The 18,664-nt window shown below is 38.6% G+C and overlaps 1 protein-coding gene across 9 annotated transcripts in view; it reads right to left on the bottom strand.

The window, feature by feature from the left end:
- The window catches only part of LOC120463369 (band 4.1-like protein 1), a 75,944-nt gene that overhangs the window by 25,089 nt on the left and 32,191 nt on the right, over positions 1 to 18,664 (bottom strand). For all 9 annotated transcript variants that reach the window (XM_089124459.1, XM_089124453.1, XM_039652412.2 and 6 more), the window contains exons 3-6: positions 18,311 to 18,475; positions 3,347 to 3,451; positions 581 to 623; positions 415 to 490 (exon numbers count right to left, since the gene is read on the bottom strand). In XM_089124459.1, coding sequence (XP_088980585.1) covers positions 415 to 490; positions 581 to 623; positions 3,347 to 3,451; positions 18,311 to 18,475 — 389 coding nt within the window. The remainder of the gene's footprint in view (positions 1 to 414; positions 491 to 580; positions 624 to 3,346; positions 3,452 to 18,310; positions 18,476 to 18,664) is intronic.

Here is an 18,664-nt window from a genome sequence, read left to right as displayed (position 1 = left end):
TTATATTCTTATGAATATAATTACATACATACTCAAACACAAAAAATATATTTTATATATCAATTAACAGTATTATTATTATTATTAGTAGTATTAATTATTACCATTATTATTATTATTATTATTAACCATCCATCTATCTATCCATCCATTTTTTAAACTGCTTGTCCTATGTAGGGTCACATGTATAATACAAAAATAATAAGAATTCTTATTATAAACATTATGCCGCTATCAAAACATCACAACCAGCACAGCAACCCTGGCTCAACCAATGACGTGAATGCAGAGTTGAATTATCTGCTTAGCGGACTAATGCCAGACAGTGGCAGTGTTCGGCAAACATTTTTAAAGACAGCCTTTATTTTTTGCCACAGAAATGACACATTTCAGCTTGAACATGTTTACACTCACCGTGTGATGTCTTCAATCAGCTGAGACGGATCGGGAGGATAGAATTTGACGGCAAAGGAGAAATGCCAGGGACCCACTAAAAACAATCAGACACAAACTCACATTCATCATCAGATTCGGGCAACCAAGGTTACAGAGCCAACGTATCTTATTTTCCTACACTTACCACGGATTTGTTTCTTGATTTCTTTCGAAGGATCTAGCCAATTCTGAAAGAGAGAACAAAAATTCCTCTATCAAGCAGGTCACACTGATAAGCAAATGCCGCAGTTTCAGTTTTTTGCTGGTCTCCTCCAGCAATCACCTCATACGTATTCTGTAAAATGGTCAGCGCATTAATATTCTACAGCCACAGGAGCACTAAAAGAGTAGATAAATGTCATCTCCGGTGCACCACACTCCAGTAAGGTCACCCAAAGCCTGGTGACACACGAAAACATTTAATGCCAGCTCATCTCGGCCCAGAGGAGATGAAAAGAACTGCATTATTCACATCTCACAGTATCAACGTTCATAAACGACCACTGATACATGTCAAATATAAAAGCAGGAGAGAAATAATCTCAGAAACTACTTCAAGATTTTATCCACGAAAAGCCTGGTTATTTTTATCTGCCCACCCGGCCAGCAAATGTCTTCATACTGTAACATAAATCTTCTACATTATTGTGAAAAATGGCCAATTTCTGTCCCTGCCTTTACAAGTTTCTCAGACAAACCCTGCCCTCTCCGCAGGTCTCGCTTCCCATGCTTGAATCGTGTGGCTTTCAAACGGAAATCATTCAAACTGCAGTGTGATCATATTTGTTGGCCTGGGAAAAATCCCTGCTGATCACAGCAGCAAGCACAAGAGTCTCAACTGGGAAAAAGAGCTAAGTGGAACTAGACTGGGATAGTCGTGGCAGTGCAGGCAGGGTCATTATGGCTAAACTAAGACTGGGGAGTTCCTCGAGAACATTTCAGTCAATCAAATCCTGCCCCTAACAGTCTCAGTCACAAGGACTCTCAAAGCCCATTACCTCAACCCATATATGTGCACGACAAAGCAGTAATGCCACATTTTAAAATAAAGAACTCATGATTGTAGGAATCGAAAATATATACACTCACCTAAAGGACTATTAGGAAGACCTGTTCAATTTCTCATTAATGCAGTTATCAAATCAACCAACCACATGGCAGTTGCTTCAATGCATTTAGGGTCAAGACAATCTCCGGAAATCCAAACTGAATGTCAGAATGGGAAAGAAAGGTGATTTAAGCAATTGAGCGTGGCATGATTGTTGGTGCCGGTCTGAGTATTTCGCAATCTGTTCAGTTACTGGGATGTTCACGCACAACCATTTCTAGGGTTTACAAAGAATGGTGTGAAAAGGGAAAAACATCCAGTATGCGGCAGTCCTGTGGGCGAAAATGCCTTGTTGATGCTAGAGGTCAGAGGTGAATGGGCCGACTGATTCAAGCTGATAGAAGAGCAACTTTGACTGCAATAACCACCCGTTACAACCGAGGTATGCAGCAAAGCATTTGTGAAGCCACAACAAGCACAACCTTGAGGCGGATGGGCTACAACAGCAGAAGATCCCACCGGGTACCACTCATCTCCACTACAAATAGGAAAAAGAGGCTACAATTTGCAAGAGATCACCAAAATTGGACAGTTGAAGACTTGAAAAATGTTGCCTGGTCTGATGAGTCTCGATTTCTGTTGAGACATTCAGATGGTAGAGTCAGAATTTGGTGTAAACAGAATGAGAAAATGGATCCATCATGCCTTGTTACCACTGTGCAGGCTGGTGGTGGTGGTGTAATGGTGTGGGGGATGTTTTTTTTTTTGGCACACTTTAGGCCCCTTAGTGCCAATTGGGCATCGTTTAAATGCCACGGCCTACCTGAGCATTGTTTCTGACCATGTCCATCCTCTGATGGCTACTTCCAGCAGGATGATGCACCACGTCACAAAGCTCGAATCATTTCAAATTGGTTTCTTGAACATGACAATGAGTTCACTGTGCTAATATGGCCCCCACAGTCACCAGATCTCAACCCAATAGAGCATCTTTGGGATGTGGTGGAACGGGAGCTTCGTGCCCTGGATGTGTATCCCACAAATCTCCATCAACTGCAAGATGCTATCCTATCAATATGGGCCAACATTTCTAAAGAACGCTTTCAGCACCTTGTTGAATCAATGCCATGTAGAATTAAGGCAGTTCTGAAGGCCAGAGGGGGTCAAACACAGTATTAGTGTGTTCCTAATAATCCTTTAGGTGAGTGTAGATGCTCTTGTTAAAACGAGATCATGTATATTGGTCAACATACCCTGTAGTCTAGTTACAAATAAGGGAAATTTGAAAACAAGTTAACAATCAAGTAAACAATCAATAAATGAATCTATAGCATTTATAGGAATAAAAAAAAAGTTTCATCAGTACGTGCTCTGTTAAATTACAGCAATTATATAAGAGAAAGTCTGTCCTGCCAACTCAGGGTGTTTGGCATTCATTGTAATTTACAGTATATGACGATATTGTTTTATTTAGTCTTGGGGGAATAGATCTGCTACGCTGCAGCTGCAAAGCAAGTACGGGACAATACATACACAACACACTGCTGTGAGCTAGATATGTTCTTGCTTTACGATATAGCGTACATGAATTACCCGTGGCGGATCTATACAGGTGGAGCTGGGGAAGGTGGAGGGTTTCTGAAAACAAGCTGAACTGCTACTACAGCAAAGGCTGAACAAGCATTTGAAGGTTGAGCAGCAAGCTCATTGGCTACTGATACAGCAGGGACCAATCAGCTGTGCCCTGCAGAGAATGATGTGATTGCAAGCAGATTGGGTTAAGAACCAATCAGCCTTCACCATCTACAGTAGAGTTTCATGACTAAACTTATTATTAGTGCAATTAGAGGATGTAATTCTGACCTTTTGGCTCTCCGTGTCACTGAAGGATAGACCGAAGTAGTCCTTCTCCAAGAGGTTGAGATGTTCACATACCGCATCCAGTAACACTTGTCCTTTGCAGAGCTTCTATACACAGAGATGAAGAAGAACAGAGAAACAGCACAAGGGAAAAGGGATTTATTTAGTGTTTGTAGTAGAAAATACCCCCATCCGATTTGAATCAAAATCGCGAGCATTGCTAGTCTCTTTAACTGGCGCAAAGTAACCTTTCCTTGAGTTTCTGTCCATTTGATGGGTCAATGATAAGGTGAATGTAGCATGTCAATCAACTCAAGTTAAATTTATTCATATAGCATTTCTCCCAATACACATTGTTACGGAAAATATTGATGTTAAATATTATATTTTATCTTAACATGTTTAAGCAGATTAGAGCTGAGCGATAATATAGTTCCAGTCAGTTTAATCGCTGTTATATTAAAGGTACACCATGTAACTTTTTCACTCGAGCGGTTTAAGTCAAGTCAAGTCACATTTATTTATATAGCGCTTTTCACAATACAGATTGTATCAAAGCAGCTTCACAGTGATAACATGTAAGTAGCACAACACAGATCAACAACATTGCTAAACACTAAATAAATAACCCCAACTGAGCAAGCTCAAAGCAAGCCAAAAGCAAGGCGACAGTGGCAAGGAACCAAACTCCATCAGATTGGATGGAGAAAAAACCTTGGGAGAACCCAGGCTCAGTCGGGGGCCAGTTCTCCTCTGGCTTACATTCATATTGTTTAAATATAAATATTAAATATAAATATTGTTTATGAATCAAACGGCGCCATAACATATCGCAGGCGTTGAGTCGTCTCATCACAGGCGTTGAGTCGTCTCATCACAGGCGTTGGGGCATCCGAAATCCCCGTGAGAGGCTGGACACAAAACTGGACCTGACGAACGCCATTTTTCTCGGGACAAGCGTCCCGAGATAACAGCAGAAAGGCAGATGGGAAATAATTAGCATAGCTGATGTTCATAATGATTTCCGTTATAACTCACAAACTCTCCGTAACCCGAACTCTCCGCAACCCAACCATACGCGCCGACCCGTTTGTCTAAAAGGCTGTCGAGCCCCACTGGTGCGTTAAGCAGTTTCAGTGGCAAACGGTTCCGTATGGCATAACAGAGGACTAGAAGGTAAGCATTATGTGAATGCTTGACTAAAGAGATGCGTCTTTAATCTAGTTTTGAACTGTGTCAGCGAGTCAGAGGCTCGGACCGTATCAGGAAGGCCATTCCAGAGTTTTGGAGCTAAATGCGAGAACGCCCTCCCTCCTTTACTGGACTTCGATATCCTAGGAATGACCAGAAGCCTTGAATTTAGTGATCTTAAGGAACGCGGTGGATTGTAGGGCGAAAGAAGGTCCGTTAAGTACATAGGTGCTAAACCATTTAGGGCTTTATAGGTCAGTAGCAGTACTTTGTAGTAAACTTTGTGGTTTATAAGCAAAACTGCATCTCTCTCTCTTACACACACACACAAACACCAATAGCAGACTTTGCTATGTTTCACTTTAAATAGTTCAAACAGCCATTGAAATATCTGAACAACATGGTTTCAGTTTCGCTAGTGAACGAATCGTTCTAATGAATGACCCAACGACTCAACGAGTCACTACTGCAGCCATTTTGAACGAATCGTTTATGATTCAATGGCTAACTCGGTAAGACAATGTTTTCCTGCCACCTACTGGCTGTTCTAGTATATGAAGTGCTAGACGAAGATTGAATGCTGTTCTTGTTTTCGGTCATGATTATAACAGCAACATCGTGTAAGCCTGATCCAGCCTACATCTGCCACGCATTGAATCCACATGTACCAGATGTGGCCTGGATCTGCTGCTGTCTGGGATTGTTCTGGTTAAAGCGATAGAATGAATTTATAAATACCAATGAGAGAAAAATATGAGATAACATTGTAAATATAAGATATAATTGCAGTCACATTGCATAGGGCCTTTTTAAAAATCATTACATTTTAAAAAGGGCCTTTGATTGCAAAGGCCACCTCTGACACACTCTCTCTCTCTCATGATAATTCTTTCAAATAAATTTTATAATTCATTCAGATAAATCTTTTTTTATTAAAACTACTTTTCTTTGTGTCTGATTTAAAGCAGAACGTGACAATTATATAAGTGTGATAATCCACAGCTAAGTTTGTATTACTCAATTTTAATGCACTAACTTAGACAACTAAATTAATATAAATAGCTGGGCAAATATATATGTAAATACAATATTAAAGTCCAGAAAATAAGAATTCTCTTCAGTCTGTAAGCATCTGTGTGCCTTTCTGACCACACCCAGTCATTCTGCACAAAAGAGTGGCACATGCAACTCGCTTGAGACACCAGCTCTGGCTTTGCCTTTCTAAAGAAACACTAAGCACTCGCCGCCCAGGGAGCCCGTTTCCCGCGGCGACAGAGATACAGTGCAGCTGTTTCCATGGCAACAGGAGTGGTGAGGTTTCATGTGTGTGTGTTGCTTCGCTGGCCTCTCATGGCTGAAGCACAAGGTTTTTTTTAAGAGGGAGAGAGAAAGAGAGAGTGGGTGTGCTACCATACAAAGGCTTCTTAAAGGACAAGTTCGATATTTTACACTTAAAGCCCTCTTTTAAGATCGTTTCTGATGAAATTGAACGGTTAAGATTAAAATTTTGACACAAGCTGCTCTCCCAAGAATTTTCATTTTCTGTGGTTGTGGTTGAAAATACCGAACTTGTCCTTTAAGTTAGCTAGGGAACCCCTCAATTGCAACAGAACATTATTTTGGTCAATGTAAGGGCAATTTCACAGTTTTTACTCAAACATTAAAGCATGTGAAAGTCAAAACTCAGAGTTCTGACTAACATCGGTATACTGTATTTGATGCCATTAGTGATTTCAGGCGGTATTGTACTTTCACAGTTTGCTTCCATCAGCAAGGCTCGTAATGAGATGTGCTCTACTATAGTGCAAAGATTTTTATTCTTGATGATGTGACAGAAAGAATAAATGAAACATGCTTTGGTACTTTAGATCTATTAGACTCTTGAGGTTGTGCTTCTCTCTGTGATCATCTCAAGAATAAGCCATTGTTTCAGTGGCGTCATCAGATATTTAAAGAGACAGTTCATCCATCCTCACTCAAATCATCCCTTGATCTGTGGAACAGAAAACAAGATATCTATATTCTCAGGCTGCTTTATTCCAGGATTATTATTATGGTAGTTAATAAACTTCCCATCACTACAGTCACAGCAATATTTTAATATCTTAAAGTCCTCATGTAGTCAATAATTGTATCCCTTAAAACTCATCTTTGATCACCAAAATGACATATTTAAACGTTCCATGAATATGCTCATTTAGCCTCACCTCCACTCACTCAAACCAGCTTAGAGATCCACAAGGCCAACAACTGAGGTAAACGCTGCACAATGGTATTACTCATTATGTGGCGGACACATAATGGTAATTAATATGATTAGCCTTTTGCTTGACTATGTTATTAAACAGCTAATAATGCTTCTAATGTTGCCCAAACTATGTTCTGATTAATTTACTCACCCTCATGTACTTCCAAACCTCTATGACTGACTTTCTTCTGTGGAACATGCAAAAATATGAAAATATGTTGACACCCCTTTGTATGTATATTATGTTCCAGAGGAGAAAGGTTGGGTTTGTGTGTGTGTGTGTGTGTACTGTATGTATATAATTTGACAGCACTAACAAATAAACAATGTATAAAGAAGTAGAGCGAATGGCCTACAAACAATAGAAAAATCTAACATTTTATTTGATGAAAACATGATATTGGTTTAAACATTTAAAACAGTTGTAAAATAGTTTTTAGCCTTAATTTGAGTTGATATGGTTTATAACTAAACTAAAACCACAAAAAAAACAAAAACATTTTAGTTACTAATGCCTCGTTTCCACTGAGGGGTACGGTACGGTACGGTACAGTACAGTACGGGTCGGGTCGGGTACACCATGATCAGGCTTGCGTTTCCACCGCCAACAGTACCCTTACTTGATAGGCGTGGTATGCTGGAAAGAAGCGATCGACGTAATTTTTGCGCGAAGAAAGCGACATAGTAAACAACAATGGATGACAGACAGCAGATCTTGTTCTTGCTTCTCGGCATGTTTGTCACTAGAAACAAGCGCTGGCATTAGGCGTTTCCAAGAAGCCAACGCAAAGTCCGACTCAGGAGAACGAGAGTCCAGTAATTCTGTTTATGGAACAGCGCGTTCTTGAACGCGGCACTCTGCTCGCTCTGGCTCTGCAACTCCGGTTATCTCTGTATGTTAATTTTAGGCAACAATAAAACGAAATATGTTATAAAACACCACTCTGCTTCTTTTCGATTTCATTTCAATACATTTTAAACATTCTAAAGCACACAAGTGTGCAACGCATAGCCTTGATTATACACTGCATGTAACGTTATTTATAACAAAAATAAATATAAAACAACCCTGCCTGTTTTCCTTTAAATTTAAAAATATTAAACATATTCATTCCAGGCAATATGTAGCCTAATGTATTGCATAGGCTATCGCATTGGTACAAATGTTGCAATAAACAACAGATGATCTTGTAATAAAATAAAAAAATGACAAAACTATCTCTTTTTGTTAAATTTCAGTTTTATCAATAATAGCCATTATAAAAGTATAAGTAAAAAGTACAAAAAGATATACAGTAAAGCTTAAATATAACATCAAGAAACATTAAACTTCACGTAGCCTTCTGCCAAAACTATTGGCCAGGGAACGAATTATAGATTCACGAGATTAGGTTTATACAAGACGAACTATATCTCATGTTTAACCACTACAAAGAAATCCGAGTCAGCGGCAAACATCAGAACGACTAGCCGAGGAAAGGCTGTTCCAGGCGGGGGGACACGAGCGCGAGCGTCCGGTGATCGCTTAGAATGGATCTTAGTCAAATTATCATAAATCTATAAATAAACCACAGATTTGAGCTTTAAAAAACTACTTTCTCGCCTGAAAAACTCTTAAAACTACATTTCTTGACACAATAACAGTAGAATTATATTTCAACTGTATGCTTCTAATGCCCTTCTAGCACGCGCGAGTGACGATACTCTGTCCACCAATCACCGTTCTGTAGTGAGTCTAGCTCCACCTTTTAGTACCCTTTCACTGTGCTAGGTACCCCAACGGAAGGGTATTATTACCCCAACCCATTAAGTGGTACGGTACGGTTCGGCTTTTTGGTACCATTCACAAGTTTTGACAGTGGAAACGCAAATAATTGCGTACCGAACCGAACTGTACCGTACCGTACCACTCAGTGGAAACGAGCCATTAGAATCACCGCAATACATTTTAGTTCATAGCTGTCAACCCTCCCGTTTTTTCCGGGTTTCTCACGTATTTTTACTCTTTTCCCGCTGTCTTCCCGTTTTAGTATTTTCCCGTAAAATATCCCGTATTTTTACTCTGATTGTGTGAGACGTACGAGCTCGGACTGATTCGGCTTGAAGTCGTTTATTCTCAGATGCGGCGCCGCGCGCGCTGGCCGGAGACACACTGGCTGTGTGGGGTGTCCGTTTTTATTTCGGTTCCCATGTTAACAGATTAGAGCTTGCACACTCCAGAAAACGCGTGCATGCTAGAAATAGAACTGACGCCTATTTTTTCACGCGACACGCAAGCGTGTTGAAAGCGTTTCCAGGCAAAAAAATAATAAATAAAAAATAGGAAACGATGTTTATATGTCATTTTGTACTGGAATAGCCTACATTTTACATTTTGATGTTTGAAAGTCAAGGTTTTTATATAAATTCAGATATCAATGTAATTTAAACAAATAATAATTATAATAATCGATTTATATTGCCATTAGTTTTGCCTATATATAATTTAATGTCATATAACATGAATAAAATATCTATTCTTTTCTTTTTTTTTCATTTGTTTCTTATGCTCTTAACAATGATTACACAAAGAAGAAGAAAAAACTTTTGGAAAAAAACGTTCTGGGCCTCAAGAGGACATAAAGATGGGATAGGCTACAATAACAACAGAGTGTGTCTTCTGAGTGACGGTCAACCACCAGGCTAAATATAGGCTCTTTAAAACTACATAAAATGTGTAAATGTAATTGAAATAAACAGACAGCCCACTTCCCTATTTTGTGGGTTTTGGAAGATGTGATAACAGTTGAAATTGTTGTCGTAAAGGCAAGAGCAACACACCGCTAATCCAAATGTAGATTTTTTTTTTCTTTAAATGACACTAGTTTCTAGGCTAGTTATTAACTCTTTAGACTTTTAAGGATTAGTGCTTTATTTTTAAAGTTTGTGGGTAAGAATCGTGTAAAAAAAAACAATCCCTTATTTTGGGGAAGGATTCCGGGAAAACTCCCTTATTTTCAATGTTCAATGTTGACAGCTATGTTTTAGTTATTAATGTTCAGTTAACATTAATAAAATAAATGTTCATTGAAAAAAAAAAACTTATTTCATCAGTGTTTAAGCAGTACTTCTAAAAGCAGTACAATTATTGATGTTATACTGGTTTCAGACATTTCTGGGATATATAAAAGTGGTATTTTGGAGCTTGGTTTAAGTGATCATAATATGGTATATGTATTTAGGAAATTAAATAGAGAGGCTATAAGTCATCACAATACATTAAAAATCAGATCGCTTAAAAGATACAGTCCACAATGTTTTGTTGAAGAACTTAGTAGGGTTAATTGGAAAGAGGTGATGCAGTTTTTAATGACGTGGATATAGTATGGGACAGGTTTAAAAAGAGATTTGTGCAAGTTCTGAATGAAGTTGCACCTTGCAAAGAAATAAGAATTAAACAAAGAACAGAACCCTGGATGACCGATAGTATTTTAAAAGATATCAAGGAACGCAATAATAGCTTAAAATCATTCAAAAAAGATGGGAATAATGATAGTTATATCAAATTTAATGGAATTTTTGCCGATCTCTTGTGGAGTACCACAAGGTAGCGTATTAGGGCCCTTACTTTTTTTTTTTATTTATCCACAAGTTTCCGAGGGGCGCTCATGTAAAAAATAAAGTGCGTGAAACTTCCGGTGAGGCGGCGGAAGTAGCATTCCAATGGTATTTTGTGTGTTAGTTAGCAAAGAGGCTAGCTGTTTTTCGGAGAATTATTTTACTATTTAAAGACGCCAATCTTTATGAGAGATGTCGTTACGGAGCTCAGGGACAACATGCGCTGTTCGCGGTTGTATGTATAACCGGACTAAACTAATTCAGTGGCTTAAACGTGATTGTTTTGAACATAAGCTGAAAACGAAATCACAGTGATCCTACCAACGACTGTAGTTTCCATCACCTCCCAAAAGACAACGAATTATCCTGTGTACATTTGTTTAAATTCTTAATATTCTTTAAACTCTATCAGCATGTGATTGGCTGTTCACTACTGATGTTACACCTAAACTCAGGATCAAAGCCTGTGTTGACAGAATACCAAATGTGTCAGTTAATGTATTCAAGCAGCACATTCATTTATAATTTTGAATAAACTCCAAAGCACAATGACTAAGTGTGTATTTTTTATTTTAATTGTTTGTCAGCTCGCACAACTGTCTGTCAACATGCCTTGATGAGTATTGATTTTTAATAATGTTATTATAATACTCCCAATCAACTACTGCGGAGGGTAAAGGTACTGTTATTTCACCCTTTTTAATTTCGTTGAGGTTGTGTTCCCACATCGTTAGCTAGTTTGGATCGCTATAACTTGAATGACTGTCAACTGTTGAATGAACGAGTGTCAAGCATGTCAAGTAGCGCTTTGTTTACTTCAAACCGGAAGTCGCGCCCACTTTTGACGCAAGGCCTCATGGGGCGTAGGAAACTTGTGGATATAAATGATTTAAAGATGGCCTGTTCTAGCCACTTATCATTATATGCTGATGATGCCGTAATAGTAGTTACTGATGAAAATAAAGAAACAATAGAAAACAAGTTAAAAGAGAAATTGTAGAAGTGTCTAATTGGTGTTTTTAAAATAAGCTATTTTTGAAAAAAAAAAAAAAAATTCTCAAATTCTCCAGTACAAATATCTCACAGGGATTTGTTAATAAATCATTCCTGGCCTGATTTATGTGACATTTTAATTAAAAAAAATATGGCAAAAAACGATTTTTTTAAGGGTATTGTCACAGGGTGGGTGCAGGCAGAAGAACAAGCAGAGTCCAAAAAGCTCCAATACAAAAGGTTTACTCATAAGTAAATCGGGATACAGGCAGGCGGAACACAGAGTAACATACACATTGACCGACAAGGACAGACTGAAACAGAGGGAACTAAATACACAGAGGAATCAGGCCTAATGAGGTGCAAACAGGTGAAACAGATGAAACAGGACGCTGACCGGGAGGCTGATGAGGGAGTGAGTTCAGGTGTGCAGACGAGAGGATCATGGGAAGTGTAGTGCAGGAGACGCAGACAGGATGGCGCAGACGCAGACTGTAGGCGTTTCTCAATACCAAGTACGCAGACTTCGGACTTGCGTCCTTGGTAGTTCAGACTTGCCAAGTTCGACTCAGGAGAACGAACTCCCGAGGATGCGAGGACGCAAGTCCGGTTCTTCTGCGAATGGAACAGAGCGTACTTGATCGCGTCACTCAGCACGCTCTGGCTACTCCGGTTATCTCTTTATATAGCCTATATTTTAGGCAACAATAAAACGAAATTTGCTACAACTCTGCATCTTTTCGTCAACAATAAAACGAAATATGTTATAAAACACCACTCTAAATCTTTTCATTAACAAAAAAACAACATTAGCCTAATGGCCATGTGGTTCAGGCAACGCGATTCTCTTCACTGCATATATAACAAAATGAACATGATTTTTTTGTTTTCATTTTAAAAATATGAAACATTGATTTTTATTGACATTTATCAAACAGAGACAGGGTTATGTCATTTTATTTTATTGCTCATATAATGAAGATAATATATATAAAAAAAATGTAGTTAAAGTTAAATAGCCATAACGTTATGAAACCTCCAAAACTATTTTTTTTTTTTTTGCCATGGAACAAACTATAGTTTAATGAGACCAAAGATAGACTTATACACAAGACGAATTATTATACGTCAAGGTTTATCCACTAGACTAGAGAGATCAGAGCCAGCGGCAAACGTCAGAAGCACAAGCCGAGGATAAGCTGTTCCAGTCGGGGTTGATCTCGCTGAGTGTCCGCTGAAGGCTTGGATGTCAGAACTCCGAAAACGTCAGATGCATTTTTCAGATAGGCGCTATCTTTATAAATAAACTACAGATTTGAGATTTAAACAACCACATTCTCGCCTGAAACACTCTTAAAATTACATTTCATGACTCAATAACCGTAGTATTTTGATATTTCGCGGATTTTCTCCTCTCCTATTGACGCTTGTTGGTTAGTGCGCGGTGCATTCTGGGTTACCTGGCTATCTCAAGTCCACACAAGTCACCTCTCGATGCATCCTCGGTAAACGGGGCGGATCAAGAACACATCGGGGATTTGAAGTGGACTTGGCTAGATGTGAACTTTGAATTGGAACATTACTTCGGCAGCGACTGATGACGTTTCACAAGGACACAAGTACAGACAAGTACGCATTGAGAAACGGCTTGTGACAGGTATGGACAGTGTTTTTTGATTTCCTAGGTAATCCTGAAATCCCTTTCATTTTTTTTTTCATCCTGTGTGTAAACAAAATGAAAAAAGAATTGTGCACCAGGCTTTATCATATGTTCAGATGTATCTACCAAAAATATATGCAAAATTGCACATATTTAATGACATAATGCCATTTGTATATTTGCATAATTAAACGTACAAATTTCAAAAACTTATAATAAATTTTTTTATATATACTTGTGTAAGTAATCAACTGAGGAAGTTTCATTGTAATATCTATTATTTAAAAATTTTACCCTATTCACCTGTAGTGTCTCGCCTTAAAGTTAGCTTGCTATGGGCTATATGCACGCATAAGTTCCGCATTTGACGCAAGGATGCTCGTCCATTTCCGGTTGTGTAGATTAAAGCGGAGGAAAACCGGAGAAAACGGGATTATGGCAGAGTCTTCAATATTTACTGTCCTCCCGTCTTTGAAACGAAACGTACATACGTTTAGATGTAATTTTATATATAGTTATGTTTATTTAATATAATTTTAAAAAGAAGCATAAACACAACGAGGGGTGTCTGTTTTATCTGTTTTTGTGACTAACGTTTCATTAGTATAACCATGGAGTATAAAATTCAATATAAATTCTCGGTATTGCATTGGACTCTACGATCGGCGGAAGTTATCGAGCACCCTTAATCCTTCACCGGAAATAACGCCGTGCATAGAGCCCATTGCTAGCCACTCGAAATTGCCTAGCCTACCTTTAAATGGAAGTGTAAAATATAACACAAAAACACAATTCAAACTGTTAATAAAACTGTAATAGTATATCGCAATGATACTAAATAGACTGTAGCCGTCTTTTTTTATTTTATTATATGGAAAGGAATTTGGACATCGTATTCTTTTGTGCTCTATAGAAGAAAGAACGTCAAGCAGGTTTGGAAAAAGCTGAGGGTGAGTAAATGAAGACAAATTTTTAAAATCAGGGTGAACTTTAGCCAAGGGTGACAAATACACAAGCCTGGTATACCCTCCTCTGAAAGACTGAAGTATTATTTACTCCACGGGACCACCAACATGTCACAATTATAGATTTCCCATCCTCCTCCCCTTCAGTGAAGCGTACAAGAATGGAAGTAAAGGCAGCCTTTGACCTTTAGATTGGACAGTCTGTCTCTCTCGCAGTAGGTGTCGCAGCATCAGTGATGGCACATGGATGGGACACACTGCCAGAGAGAGCTACGGATAAGACCCCAGAGAAGAGCCATGTCTGAATACACCCTGGAAATCCATCAGCCAGCAGACCCCCGGGGCACACAGGCAGACATGGCACTGATCTCAGAGCAGTATGTGGCACTCCCTGGAGAGCTTTTTACCTATCAATGAATACCCCCGCCCCCATCAGCCCGCACTAGCATTCATATCTCATGTGCTGTAACTCCCCTCCAGGGACACTGCAGAGGGGGAACATGAAGCTGCGGTGTCAGGCTGTGAAATTCAGATGAAGGCATTGAAATGTGAGGTCCAGTTTTTTTTTTTAAATGTGTAAAATACATGATAAATTTACACTATACTTTTTTGAAGATTTCAAATTAAATTAAACAATTAAATATGGCAGTGATTCTAAGGCTCCATCCCAATTCAACCCTTGCCCCTACCACTCGGTTTTGCGCGCTCACGTCTAGGGGTAGGGTGTCCCGATTCTTCTCGAGATCGAGGGGTAGGGCGAAGGGGTAGGGCTACATAGCCCTCGAAATGGAGATTTTTCAGAGGCACACTCCAAACAGAGGGCTACGAGAACGTTCACAAAATTCAGATGGCTTCGCAAACGGTTAAACATTTAAATGTAGTGCCAGATGACACCACCATGAACTTTATTTACTCTCATAAAAATACTATATTAATGGTATAACAAATTACCTTTTCGAATCAGAAAAGACTTACGTTTCGAGGAAGCGATGTTATAATCAAAATGTCTCCTCAAAGTTAAGAGCAGCTGTGCTGATTGTCAGTCGTTGTCATGCAGAAATCCTGGAAAAACTCTGTAACGGCAGAGCCATCGCCAACGACTGATGACGTATCGGGTTCATAAAGGGTTGTTCCATTTCTTAGGGGAATATTTCAACCCCTTGGCCCTTGTAACTCTGTTTTAAGGGCCAAGGGGTACACTCGAAAACAAGTGTAAGGATGTAAGGATGCTCGATAACTTCCGCCGATTGTAGAGTCCAATGCAATACAGAGAATTTATATTGAATTTTATACTCCATGGTTATAATAAAGAAACGTTAGTCACAAAAACAGATAAAACAGACACCCCTCGTTGTGTTTATACTTCTTTTAAAAATTATATTAAATAAACATAACTATATATAAAATTACGTCTAAACGTATGTACGTTTCGTTTCAAAGTCGGGAGGACAGTAAATTTTGAAGACTCTGCCATAATCCCGTTTTCCTCGGTTCTCCTCCGCTTTAATCTCCACAACCGGAAATGGACGAGCATCCTTGCGTCAAATGCGGAATTTATGCGTGCATTTAGCCCATTGAAAAATAAGTTTGAGTCACTATTGAAGTAATTTTACATTTTTAAAAATATTTTAGTAAATATAAACATCTACATATTGGTATTTTAATGCAACTGTTTTAACAAGAAACGATGATCATAATTCAACAAAAAAAAAATCTAGTTATTCAGTTATTCAGTAAAAATGTTTAAACTAGATTTTTACCAAATGTTGAATCTGGTCAAGTACAGTAGATTATAATTATAGTTTCTTGTCAAAACAGTTGTTCTGCTTAAAGGGTTAATTCGCCCAAAAATGAAAATGATGTCATTAATGACACACCCTCATTCGTCCCAAGCCCGTAAGACCTCCGTTCATCTTCAGAACACAGTTTAAGATATTTTAGATTTAGTCCGAGCGCTTTCTGTCCCTCCATTTAAAATGTATATGGTATACTGTCCTTGTCCAGAAAGGAAATAAAGACATAATCAAAGTAGTCCATGTGACATCAGTGGCTTAGTTAGAATGTTTTGAAGCATCGAAAATACATCTTAGTCCAAAAATAACAAAAACGACTTTATTCAGCATTGTATTCTCTGTTGGTTCTATTGTCAATCCGCTTTAGTGACGCTGCTGACGTAAGACACTGCTGATACATTTTCAATGAAGGGACAGAAAACACTCGGACATTTTTGGGTGAACTAACCCTTTAATATTTTTGTGGAAACTATAAATCTCTTCACTTTTACTTTTGATCAATTACTTCATCCTTGCTGAAAAAAAGGTGAAATTTCTTTCAAGAAATTGTACAATAAAACATGAAGAAGCCATCTTTGAAAAATAGTCTCTACCAGTCGATCTACGAACGCCGATCCAAGTGCGCTGGTGAGATGTGAATAAGGTGATAAGGTGAGCGCGAACAGTAGGCTACGTGTACATATCGAAGAGAAGAAAATGGTTTGTGTTTGTGTTTCTTCCGGAAACAATGGACCATATGAGATTCTGCACAGTTCAGCGCACTTGGATCGGCGTTCATAGATCGACTGGTAGAGACTATTTTTTAAAGATGGCTTCTTCCTGTATTCGCGAAGTTTACTGTGTGTATAAAATATCTTCTTATTAAACTGTATGGACTAGGGATGCACCGAAATGAAAATTCTTGGCCGAAACCGAAAACCGAAAAAAAGGAAACCAAGGCCGAAAACCGAAAACCGAAACACCGAAAGAAATTATGACAATTATTAGTATCATTGCATTTATGGCTATGACTGTGTACAAACGTTACTAAAATCAAGGCATTGCAATTGCATAAATTAATATAAAATTTTCAAAGAATAAATCAATTACAAATTATGCAAATATTTATTTAGCACAATGCACAGTATAAAATAAAATTCAAACTAAAATGTTTAACTTGACCCCACTCATGTGTACATTAAATAATAATCTAATGGCCTGCAGAAAGGTTTTAAAATTAAATGTTCTCTCATAAAAACAAAGCCGAGCGCGAACTTATTCTCATCACACCAGCACCCTTTGCACGTCTAAATTAGTTTCTTACATTTAAAAAATTTAGCATACAATAGCATAAAAAGCCTTTTTAAATGAACAAAGGTCCATGATTAATACAAATGTACATGAAATTTAATGAAACATGTTTAGTGAATGTAGAAAATATTTAAGAGAGCATTAATTTAGTTCTATACATACATGTTCCCATATATACTTTTTGTAATGTCACAAGTAATAATCTCAGGGTTTACTTGGTTTTACATGATTATTTTTGTATTGGTTGTGGTATACTAAAAAATAAACATAAACATGCCATGTGTTTATATTTCTTCTTCTCACCGATTCCTAATGGTTAGAGGACAGTTACTTTAGTCGTCCCCTGTCGTTTCAAGGAATAGTACAACGGCGAGTGGGTCCAGTATAAACGCCTCGACCGTTTGGAGCGGTGCGCGCGCTGTCTGTGGCGAGTGGAGACTCGCGCATACTTTCGCCTGCCTCCGTGGCGCGAGTCTCCATAGTTTATACTTGGCCCGCTCACATCCGGAGTCGTCGTCATGGCGGCGCGCATTGTTTAGAGCAGATATAGGTGGATAAACAAGGTTTCCGTCTCCTCGCGGGTTCAGATTCACTGAAATGCGTCCGCACCGCAGACATGTTGCTTCAGACAAGCACGTGCAGGTCGCGGTTTCTGTTTGCGTCATCACAACATTTCGGCCGTATTGTTTCGGTGATAAAAGTCTTTCGGCCGAAAACCGAAACTGCACTTTTGGGCCATTTTCGTCCGAAAATTTTCGGTGGCCGAATATTCGGTGCATCCCTAGTATGGACACTGACAAAGTTCTCAATGCTTCGGTTTGAATGTAGGGACCCTTGTTATGCTGTCGTGTTGGTGTGGGGCTATTTTGAGCCTTGTTAGTGGTAATAACAAGCGATTTTTTTTTGTCATTACTCTATGCCCTATATACTAGCGTTATACTAGCATTATAGGCTGAACTGTTTTTGTAGATAAAATTATTTACATTCGGCAATCATGAAAAAAAAATCTCAGATAACGGCTGACTAGGTAACAATGTGTAATTAGACCAAAGGTTCATTTTGCGCCGGAGTTGTCCTTTAAGCGGTCGGCAGAGGTCTGGATGACTTGACAAAGGAATTCAACACTACAGCACAACAGTGTGTGAAATAGCTGTGAGCCCTAGAGGTCTGGCACCATGTTTCTTCAGAGCAACACATATTAGTTTTGGCGCACGCAAGCAACTGCTGTACCTCCACCCCGGTCTCATAGGCAGATCCATCTAGCAGAGTGACTTTCACAGGCACTGTCTTTGGTCTTTTGGAGGATTTCTGCGGGGATCTGGACATCCTACTTGGCGTTTTCTCCGAAGAATCATCCGTGTCTCTGTGCTCATCCGACATCTTTGAATCGTGATCCTGAATATAAGTGATCAAATGGTATAGTTAAAAAAAAAATCAAAACAAAGTTACAATAAAACAAATCTGCTTTCCAGACTAGAAACGAAAATAGTCTGAAATCAAAAGCAATGAAAGGATGTTTTATGAATGAAACTCAAACAATAGAAAGTTGCATGGAATTGTCAATTATATTGTGTATTGATATTT

Source organism: Pimephales promelas, chromosome 20 (genome assembly GCF_988280905.1).
Source record: "Pimephales promelas chromosome 20, fPimPro1.hap1.1, whole genome shotgun sequence".
In the NCBI taxonomy this organism is placed as follows: domain Eukaryota; kingdom Metazoa; phylum Chordata; class Actinopteri; order Cypriniformes; family Leuciscidae; genus Pimephales; species Pimephales promelas.
The sequence above is the reverse complement of the archived record's forward strand: the minus strand, read 5'-3'. Positions and strand labels throughout refer to the sequence as shown.